This window comes from Haemorhous mexicanus, chromosome 28 (genome assembly GCF_027477595.1).
Source record: "Haemorhous mexicanus isolate bHaeMex1 chromosome 28, bHaeMex1.pri, whole genome shotgun sequence".
Lineage (NCBI taxonomy): Eukaryota > Metazoa > Chordata > Aves > Passeriformes > Fringillidae > Haemorhous > Haemorhous mexicanus.
This window is the reverse complement of record NC_082368.1, coordinates 3,910,884-3,921,628: the sequence shown is the minus strand read 5'-3', so window position 1 is coordinate 3,921,628 and position 10,745 is coordinate 3,910,884. Positions and strand designations below refer to the sequence as shown.

At 45.9% G+C, this 10,745-nt stretch overlaps 1 protein-coding gene across 1 annotated transcript; it reads right to left on the bottom strand.

The window, feature by feature from the left end:
- Positions 1 to 3,835: 3,835 nt before the first annotated feature.
- On the bottom strand, positions 3,836 to 8,984 carry LOC132339390 (keratin, type I cytoskeletal 19). Its single transcript, XM_059869618.1, has 8 exons — positions 8,359 to 8,984; positions 6,906 to 6,988; positions 6,430 to 6,586; positions 6,025 to 6,186; positions 5,768 to 5,893; positions 5,315 to 5,535; positions 4,578 to 4,606; positions 3,836 to 4,103 (listed from the first exon to the last, which is right to left on the bottom strand). Exons 1-8 carry the CDS (start codon positions 8,797 to 8,799, stop codon positions 4,084 to 4,086), a joined length of 1,239 nt encoding a protein of 412 aa, XP_059725601.1. The 5' UTR covers positions 8,800 to 8,984; the 3' UTR covers positions 3,836 to 4,083.
- Between the last annotated feature and the right edge of the window lie 1,761 nt (positions 8,985 to 10,745).

The window sequence follows — 10,745 nt, the reverse complement described above, 5'->3', positions numbered from 1 at the left end:
TTAAGAATGGAAAAACAAAGTGAGTTCAGCCCCACCCACTTGCCTATTTACAATGCTCACCATGGCTACCTTCAGAAAATCAACTTTTTCTAAAAATGAGGCTTTAGTAAAATTCTCCTTTCGTTGAAAAATGTACAATCGTCTCTTCATCTCACCGTTATTCCTTCTTTTCTATCTGGATTTTTTTTCCCTTTAACATTTTGGAATTGAATTTGAGATGTTCTTATTCTTGATTTTTTCTTGGAACTAATATTTGGATTTTGGAGTCTGAATTTTTATTACAGAAAGCATCTATTCATGGTGCTGTGTGAGGAACAATCAGCATCCATTGGTGTATAAGGGAGAGTGGAAACAGTAAATTTATTAATCATTGTGAAATTGTACAGAAAGGGAACACAGATTGAAACAACTCAGTTAAAAGAGTAAATGTGGGAGGACTAAGATCCTGTTACTTTGGAAAATGTAAGGAGAATGGGTTGAATATAACACAATTCTGATAGCAATACATGTGTTTAATGCCAAGGTGCACGAGGAAATGGAGTAGTATTTGAAAATAAGGCTTGAGAAACACTCAGAAGAGGCACCTGAATCCTTCATTTAAAAGAGGAGTCTGAAACAGAAATACATTACTGAGCTAATAAATTGCCAGTGAAATTCAGGAATTCAGTCATGCAGCCCTGCTCGCCCTGCAGGGAAGGCAGATTTGGGCAGTGTGTGAGGAAGCAGGAGCTGCCCGTGTGCCCTGCTGGGGGACGGGCTGTGGGCAGTGTGGAGTTTGCAGAGCACCCCGTCCTCTGCACAACACAGGGACCTCAAATAAAGCTTAAAGAAGAAAACTGATATGTTTGCTAAAAACATCATAAGAAGAGCATTGTTTTTAGCAGTCTTTGGCAGTACAGAAACTGAGCTTAGAACTCAGGATGGGGATTGCAGATAAGCCAAGGCTCACAGGAGTTGTTGGAATAAACAAGGGGGTTTCTGACATTTCCAGCTGAGATGTTAATGCAGGCACAGGGAATACACAGCATTTTCACTTGGAGATGAGCACTTAGGAGGGAAGAAATGGCAGAGTCCAGCTGTGATGTGCCCCTGCAGGCTGGCTCTGGGCACGGCCACTCGCTCCAGGCTGAGCAGAGCACACGGGTGGGTGTTCACTGCTCTGGAAACATGTTTCAAACTGAACCTGGCCCTTTGCCACAGCCCTTCAGTTTTGCTGCTGGGCAGATTAATGGTGTGTTTACCTTGCCAGATCCCTGTGTCTCCAAGGGTTGGTGGCTCATGAAACAAGTTCAAACAAGCCCTCCTGAAGATAAAAAATTGTCTTAAAGACTCCTGTAATCAATGCCCTGAAGTGTGTGCACTGCCAGGGGCTGTTCAACTGAGAGAGCCCACAATAAGCAAATCATATTCCATTAAAAAAACCCAAGCAACAAAACACCACAAAATTTAGTAGGAAAGTTTGGGGAGTTTTCATTGAGTCTCCTTTCACTCAGGTGTGATAACTCCTTGGAAGGTCAATGGTGAAACACACTCTGCTGCTTTCTAACATGCCCCAGGCGTCATGCTGGATCAGTATCAGATGAACACTTACAAAAACCAGGTAGCAGATAAAAGCTGTTCCTTTCTGTTAAATATTTACCATTGGGAAACAAAATAAATCAATGCCCCATAACATAATTGAGACAATAATTTCTACAGCATTTTCTCCTTGCAGGCCATACAGGGAAATAGAAGCCAATCAATTGCTGAAATTAAAAAAAAATTTAAAAAAAAATAAAGGCTCTTCCAAGCTTATGTCTTTATTCTGGTCTCACTACGTTTGCTCAGAGATCCCTTATCCAATGTCTTGACATGAGGACTCATCCTTTGCACAGTCTCAGAATTGTACCTGTGGTACCTGAACTCCTTGGTTTGTCATCTTCCACAGGGATTTCCTGGAAGACATTCTCTGACATGTCTGTGCTGCACAAAGTCTTTTGTTACCTCTGCTGTGGGATTAATGGGGCTGACACACTCCAGCCCCTCCTCTCAGGACAGCAAGTTCCAGTCAAGCAGCAGCTTGTTTGTCGTCTCAGTGATCACTCTGTGAGTGATAAAACCATCACTCAGAGAAGACATGACATGCCTTTAGAAAACACTTTTTTTCCCTCAACCAGACACTAAAATTATAGTGCCTGAGTGATTTATATCAAACATTTTACCAAAAATCCTTCTCTGCCCTACAGATACAGGAAAAAATTAATAAAATTATAAAATTAAATTAGAACTATAAAGCTATAGAACTATATAGCTAAAGAACTTTAAGCTATAAAGAAAAGAATTCAGGATTTTTATAGCTTGCATTCTTGGAGCATGAGAATTTCTTGTCAGACTTGCACATTTGCAGCTGGACAATACCAGAAATCTGCAACAGTGAGCTCCCACCCTGACTGGTTTTGTCGCAAGAAATTTCTCTCAGGGAATGGGATTTGTTAAGATTAAAAAACAAACCTGGAGCTGTTTATTCGTTCATGTAGGGAGGTTTCCAGGTCTTGGTGTTGTAGGGAATAAGTTTGGTACAAAGCATGTGTTAATGTGTCTGCACTCAGCTACTGCCTGTACTGAATGCACAAGATCTTCTCCTGGCTCTTCCAGAAGTGAACCCCACAGAAATGAGTGAGCTCCTGAAGGATCCCCTGCACCCTGTGTGCCTCTCAAGCCACTGTTCCCTTTGATTCTGCCCATCTTTCCCCCTGATCTCCCCATCTTGTCCCTTTCTCTGGGTCTTTTTGACTGTTCTTCTCTCCTGTCACCGTATTCCCTTGTCAAAGCGAAGCCACTGCTTAATGCCAACATACTTAATTCCAGAGGCTGAGCTGGGATCGTCAGTGTCAGTGACAGCTGATCTTGACAGGTCACCTGAGTCACTGCTCAACCAAACCCAAGCACCAGCACCTTTGCATTGAGGAGGATTGCCCCACCTTGAGAGAGGAGGTCCAGAGCTTGGGTGCTCCAAGCCATGGGTACACTCCATTAATCTGCTGTGAACAAGGGATCATGGATGTTCCCCAGGGCCAAGGACAGAAGTGCTGAAGGATTTTATAATGTCTCCCTGAATCACAGACTGCAAAGTAATCCACTCTGGGGGAGAGCAGTGTTGGGATACTTTCAGTCTGGGCATATCCCTGTTTTCAATCCCCCGACAGCTGTGGAGCAAACTGTGCCTCTGGTAACAGCAGGAGCTGGGAAGGGGCTGGTTGGGCTGGAGCCATGGTTTGCTTTTAGCACAATCCCTGAAGTTTCCTTGGCTGTCAGTTCAGTAGCAAATAAAATCAGTGATTTCTGGGTGTTGGAACTAAAAGTGATTCCACTTGGAATTTCAGCTAGGATAATATCCTTGCAATGGCATGGGAGGTAAGTGGGCTGAAATTGGTGCTAATGGTTTGTAAGCTCTTTGTGAAAGGGGAATGGAAGTGAATTCTCCCAACTGCAGCTCACCCCAGTGTGCTCCTGCAGGAATTATCTACGAGCCAGTATTTTACTTTGTATTTTACCCTATGAAACATGTCCCAGCTCCTGCTGCTCTCCAGAACCACTTCCCATCCCACTGCCCCTGCTCTGCAGAGTGCACAGCATCATAGTGAGAAACCCAGGTCTCTTGTGTCCCGCTCTGAGGAGCTGGGGATGCCACTGCCTCTCTATTCCAAGCTGCTGCCAGCAAGAGGAGCCAGCAGAATCAGGATGGAGCCCAAGCTCCCCACACTGTGAGCACTCTCAGGGAGGCTGTCTGGCTAATTCCTGCCTGAGTAAAGCCAGACTTCAGTGAAATATCACAGTAACTCCAAAGAAGCAAAGATTGCAAGAATATCATCTTTATTTGAGTAGATGCAGCAATTCAACACATGCAAAACCTAGAAATAATTGCAAAGCTGACCCAATTTACATCTTAATCATCACTAAGTGAAGGAATCTGCCTAAACTTTCTGTGGCCAAGAACCTTCTGTGCTTCAAGACTCATTTTCAGCAGTTCAGAGTGACTTCTCCATCTCAATCCACATGTGTTGTCTGCTTTTGCTCAGTTTGCAGATGACCTTTGAAGGACCTTCATTGCTTGTCTCTTTTGCCTGCAGTAACATGGAGAGAAAGAACAGCAATAATTTAAGCCCAGCTCACACAGACCACTCTGTGATGGGCACTGAGCTTGGCTGGGGCCTCATCTCTCATTCCCTTCTCTCAGAACTTTTCCTCTCCATCGCCTGGATTTGACTCATCCCTTTTATGACACTGCTGACCTCTAACAGCTCAAGGCAGGTTTTACTGGCATGTTCCTGCAATTCCCTCAAGCTGGCCAAGCTTCAATTCCCGTGTCCTTTCATCTGGGGAAATGATTGTGTTTTGTGCTTTACTTTATCAGAGTCTGAGATGTTTTTCTGATATCTGACATATTTTAATTGCTGCAATTTTTCCCATTCTAACCAGAGACATCTTTTTTATTTTCTGTGACAAATTATGCAGACCCCAGTCTCTAGAACAGACACAACTACCAGTTATGTGTTTTTAGAAAATAAAACTTCTCCTGAAAGAGAAAGGATTCTTACCAGCAGTTCCTGAAAGGGAGCCAAACATCCTGTGGAACAAAGAGAACAATTGAAAGGAGAGTTAATACATCAATTGCTGCATGAGATGAGGATTGATGAAAGCAAATTGTCTATCAATCAGGTACACAGTGTACAGTCAGGGAAGAGATGCCCATCTCCCTGTGCTTCTTCTCAGCAAAGGACAGGGAGTTGTGGTAGGAAATACATTTTTAAACTGAATTAGGAAAAAACATTATGGAAAAGAAGCAACAGAGCAAATCAAAACCCTTCAACCTCATTTTTTTCCTCCTTGAGGCTGTGTGAGATGAGATTGAGCTGTGCTGCCATGTTGGAGTCACTCAGTGACTGCCTTCATTTCTCTTCCAAGTATTTCCTCCCACACTGATTCCTGGTGGGTAAAAGTTCTCTACCTGGTAACAGGGAGTTTATGGGAATTTGGTATTAATTTTTATATTCTGTAAAACATTATTAACTGCACTTTTCCTGACTGTGAGACAGCTGATCACTTCAACTGTTAGCTGCAATTAATCTACTGTGCTGCTTGTCAGTTCCCTTTCCAGTTTAGAAACTCTTTGAGGTCTCACTTCATGTAAACAATAACTGTAACATTTCTAGCTCCAGAAAAATTAGTTTGTTAGAAGTTGTAGAACTCCAGGAGTACTGTGTTAACCAAGGTGCTGTGGCAAACGTGCACCATGATGTGGTCAGACTCGTGAGGCTGAGCAAAAGGTTCTTACTGGGACTCCTGGCCTTCCAGGAGCTGTCGGTACGTAGAGATCTCTTGCTCCAGCCGAGTCTTGATATCCATGAGGATCTTGTACTCGGTGTTCTGGCGCTCCATGTCAGCCCGGAGCTCAGCCAGCTGTGCCTCGATGCTGCCAACCAGCCCCTGGATCTGTGCCAGCTGTGCCCCATAACGTGCTTCTGTGTCAGCCAAGGTGCCCTCCAGCGCCGCTTTCTGTCAGGGCAAACCACAGGCAGGAGAGGTTACTGCCAGTGCAGGACTTTGTGTGGGGAGGGAAATGTGGGCCCACTTTGTGTGGGGAGGGAAATGTGGGCCCACTTTGTGTGGGGAGGGAAATGTGGGCCCACTTTGTGTGGGGAGGGAAATGTGGGCCCACTTTGTGTGGGGAGGGAAATGTGGGCCCTTCTCAGTGGGGGGCTGTCAGGCAGTGCCAATTCTGACCTACCATGCTGAGCTGGGACTGCAGCTCGATCTCCAGCCCTTGCAGGGTGCGTCTGAGGTCAGTGACCTCGGACTTGCTGCTCTGCAGCTGTTCGGTGTTAACAGCGACCTCACGGTTCAGCTCTTCAGTCTGAGACAGGGAAAACACATGTGAGAAATGGGGGGGCATAAGGCTGTCACAGCATTTTCCTGTGTGTTTTAATAGTTGTTTCTTTCATGGATTTTTTTGGTTAGTATTTGTACAATATGGAGGGGTTTTACCTTGCTGTGGAACCAGGCCTCAGCATCCTTCCTGTTCTTCTCAGCCATCTGCTCATACTGGTCCCTCATATCTGCCAGGATCTTGGACAGGTCAATGCCTGGAGCAGAGTCCAGCTCAACACTGACTTGACCGGCTACTTGTCCTCTCAGGGCACTCAGCTCCTGTGGGGAAAGGCAGAGGAGACAAAAGAGGGTACAATTGTAAACTGAAAACATTGTGAACCTTCTGTCCTTTCTTCAAGGGCTAAGGCTGACTGACTCCCCTGAGATACTGGCAGGAGGGATCCCAGTCTACACAGGAATCTTTCCCTCACTGTTGGTGAGCCCAAGGCAATCCTGAGGGACTCCACATCTCCACAGGCTGTTTTTCTAGTTCCACTTTCAAACGTGTTTCTTGGGGTTTACCTCTTCGTGGTTTTTCTTTAGGTAGGCCAGTTCCTCCTTTAATCCCTCGATCTGCAGCTCCAGGTCGGCTCTGGACAGGGTCAGCTCATCCAGGACCCGGCGCAGGCCGTTGATGTCGGCCTCCACGCTCATGCGCAGACCTTGCTCAGTCTCAAACCTTAAAAAAGCAAAACAAACTCATTCAGGTTCAGTGATCACCCAGCCCACAAGACGCACAGTATGAAAGTATCTGGGTTTGGAGGATTTATGGTGTACCAAATGTCATTGAGCATTAAACCTTTCTCCACATATTCCACATTATGCAAAATTTTTAGTGGTGTTTTTAGCAAAGACCTGAAGGGTTGAACTGCTTGCACAGGATCAAACCAATATTCATACAGGAGTTTTAGGGGCATTCCATTCCTATTTCACTGCCCTTGCCTCAACAAGGATTTCTGCCTACTCATGAGATCTTTTCCCTCTCAGAAATTACTCACTTGGTTTTGAAGTCATCAGCAGCCAGCCTGGCATTGTCAATCTGCAGCACAATCCTGGCGTTATCAATGGTGGCATCAAGGATCTGCAAACAATGAGAGCTCATTACTGAGGCTGAAACAATTGTTATCAGCTTCCCTGCTGTGCAGATAAGAGTGAAGAGTCTATTTCACCTGTAGCTACAGCAAATAGAGGTGTAGGGAAGGATCAATGATCTACAGTAACAGATGTCACACAGATTTATCACATATTTCTGTCAGGATTCTGTTTTGGACACATCCTCACGTCCAGTGTATGAAGTGAAAGCCAATTTAGGTAGAAGCTCCACAGTAAGAAAAAACTACGTGCTGGCTGAGAGGGAGATGATTTTGAGAGACCATCTTTGATCACATTTTTACTTCCTAGAATACCCAGGATAGTGTTTATTGATTATTTTAATGTATCATGAAAGTCTCTGAAGGAAATTTTATTTAAAGAAAATCTCTGTTCAGTTTTACCTGGAAAGCATGTCTTCTACACCTGCCACTTCTAAAACTCAAAAGGTCATCCACAGACCAGCTGTATGGTTTTCCACCCCTAACTAAGGGGAGCAAAAGAAAGGAGGGAAAATAATACTAAGAGGAGGAAATCCCATTGCCAGTTCTGCCATCAGCAGAGCTCAGATTCTAAATCAGGAGCAAATGTGGATGGGTTGCAGCAAGGAGAAGCAACCTGCGTGGGAGCGGTCATGAACTCCAGGCTGAACTCAGAAAACTAAACCTCAAGTTTTCTTTCTTTTATTTACATAGTTAATCAGCTACTCCCTGTGTTATGCAGGGTGTGTATCACCTCAGCAATCTGTTATCAGGTACCCATGGGCTCTTGGGGCAAATCCTGCATTTATATATGGGATTGATTACTTCATGTCTGCTGTTTCCTTTCTTCCTACGCCAAATGTTTCAGTTCACTTAATTCCAAGGTTAAGTATAGGAAATGTGAAAAAGAAATTACTCTAAACCTGTTTTTATTTTCATTGTTAAAGCAGTGTGTCTGGGCTTCTGAGGGTTTTCAAGCTCTATGGCAGATGAGAGGTTGCAGAGACAGGCGGGTTGCTGTCACAGCTTGGCTTTCATTACATATCAGTTTATATATGGCCATACATACATTAACTGGACATATGTGTGTGCATGACCAGCATATATGCTTTGTTAAAAGCAAACATTATCAGATTTCAGTACTTGGGCATCCCCCACTGACTGGTTTGTACCTCCTCTTGGCTAGCATTAAAAAAAGTAGATAATTCCATATTGACATTTACTTTAACCCCCCCACCCATTCCTTGCATTTCCATCTCATCTCCCTCTCCCTCCCATGACATTTAATGCTTTCTAGGGGTTCCCTAAGGATGGTTTTGGGTTTTCGTCCTTCCTTTGTAGTGGAAATCTAAGATGACTTTTGATAAATATTAACACCTACCTTGTCTCGAAGGTCTTCAATAGTCTTGAAATAAGGACTGTAGTCCCGAGCTGGGCTTGGTCCTTGTTTTTGGTACCAGTTTCGGATTTTGGTCTCGAGGTCAGAGTTTGCCTCTTCGAGCGCTCGCACTTTCTCCAGGTAGGAGGCCAGGCGGTCGTTCAGGCTCTGCATGGTCGCCTTTTCATTTCCCGAGAGGAGCCCATCACCCCCCAGGCCACCCCCATAGCTAAAGCTGCTGCTGAAGCTGCCTCCACCATAGCCCCCCGCCAGGCCGCTTCCCAGGCCAGAGGAGACAAACCTGGCAGAGGACACGGACACACCTCTGCCACCAGACCCCCCGTGGATGCTGGGGGCCCTGAAGCTGCCACCGAAGCGGAGGGAGGAGGCGCCGGGGCCTCCCACCACGGAGGAGCTGGTTTGCCTGAAGCTGTAAGTGGCCATGGGGAGGAAGAGCAAGGACCCAACCTAAGCTGCACCTCAGCGATTCGTGATCCCCAGGCAGGAGAGTGCCCTGCTCCCCCACCGCACCGCTTTTATGCCGGTGACAATGGGAGTTGTCTCCAGAATGTGTTATCTGAGCCCCATGGAATTTATCAGCCCTAAGCCTTCTGCCAACACGGCGGTTCCCCTTATTGGTCAGTGGCTGTGGAGTGGGCTGTTTCCTCCCTGTACCTCCACACGCGGGCTGCGATCCCCTCCCCCGGACCTCTGCCGCTTGAAGCAAAAGGTGGGATTTGGAGGAGGCGTCTCCCTGCCGAGGGGAGCGTTCCTAAACCTGCTTAGAGTTTACCTACGTGGAAACAAAGGGGTTAGGAGCGCACCCACTGCGGCCAGCGCCGCGGTCAGAGCGGAGTCACACAAAGCCTTGTTTTAACAGAGTGATTCAGCCTGATAACAGAGCTTGTAAGGAGCCCAAATGGTGAACAATGTGTGTGGACCTTCACGTTCCCACCCCTCTGCTTCCCTCATTCCCCTTGAGAAAATGTCTTCTTTCAGAAAGGAAGTTTTCACTCTTTTTGTCTTTTCTCTTAGTTCCTTTTGGGCTAACAGAGAACGTGCTGTGTCTGAGAGTCTGGTTTTCTACAGACACAAGAATCCTCCTGAAGCTGCCATGGCTGTACCTGTAGCAGAGAAAAGCAGTGACATCCCTGAGTACCTGGGGAGTGAGCAGAAACAAGTGTCTGATTACACACTGAGTCCTTTGATTGCTACTGAAAGAGAGAAGCAAAGAGAAGAAAGACAATCACTTAGTCTTCTGGTCTTTGAGAGTCATGAAAATGTTATTTCTAAAATTTTCAGGTCCTCTATTATCCAAGATGGATTTTCAAAAACTTTTGTTACTTCCTTCCTCCAAAACACTTCTGAGCAGTTCCACAGAATTTGGAGGGAATGAGAAATAAAGAGAATGGAAGGAAAGCTCTGGCCTGGCAGCACTTGCAGCTCTTGGGAGCAGCCAGGCCTTTCTACACCCATAAAAAATGCTCCAGGTGTTTCAGGCTGCACAATGAGCTGGACTCCCTGTGTACAGAAGTGTCAAACTGCGGGGCAAATTCAGGGAGGGAAAGAGCAAACAGCAAATGGGAGGCCAGCCAAGGCACCTGTATCACCAGGTAATGAGGAGGCCGTATCAGGAGGAATTCTGCAGTGACTCAGGTGTGGAATATATCCCTGGTTACACACAGGATATGTACCACACTTCAGCCCCAGGACACCACAGCAGAGCTCTTTCCTCTCTGCACAGACTTTGCCTCCCACAGCTCTCCATCCTGCACTGCAGTGCTGTGCAGCCTTTCCTCACAGGCCCAGGGATGCTCCTGCTGCCAGAGACACACCAGTTCCTTCTGGAGACCTGAAGGACCTGTTCAGCCCTGGGTGGGACAAACCTGCCCAGCCAGTAACTGCTCCAAGGGCTGGGAACAGATGAAATAGTGGTGTCAGGAGGTGACTGAGAGAAAACAACTGGGGAACAGTTATTTTTTTGTTAAATATTAAAGCCCATAGTTAGGGCTTAAAGAGCACCAGTGCATGTGCTTTTCTTCACTGAACAGAAAAGCAAGAAGCTGAATGGGGAATAAATACCAGCGTGTTCTTTTTGAGATCTTTCTCCTGGTGCAAGGAGAGATGAACATCTGTCCCTCCAGGTGTTCCTTCAGCATTCCCTGGACTCCCATATCAGCACCTCAGTGCAGTGTATTTTTGGGTTTTGCAAAATGAAAAGCTCATCTGTGATGCTGCATAATATTTTATGATCCAGCTCATGAAAATTGGCATCTGGATTGCTTCTGGAGTATCTTGAGTAAAAGCAGCAATCCCCAGATATTGCACTGTCAGAATGTTGATCAGGTGCTGCAGGCAGGTTGGGTTTGCATGAGCTTACAGGGGAGAAT

What these genes read in the sequence shown, in the direction of transcription:
- LOC132339390 (XM_059869618.1), bottom strand. Translation starts at nt 8,799, where the DNA reads ATGGCCACTTACAGCTTCAGGCAAACCAGCTCCTCCGTGGTGGGAGGC. An exon ending in TAAAGAAAAACCACGAAGAG is followed by an intron (nt 6,187 to 6,429) that starts GTAAACCCCAAG and finishes CTTTCCCCACAG; the next exon opens with GAGCTGAGTGCCCTGAGAGG. An exon ending in AGGCCTGGTTCCACAGCAAG is followed by an intron (nt 5,894 to 6,024) that starts GTAAAACCCCTC and finishes TCCCTGTCTCAG; the next exon opens with ACTGAAGAGCTGAACCGTGA.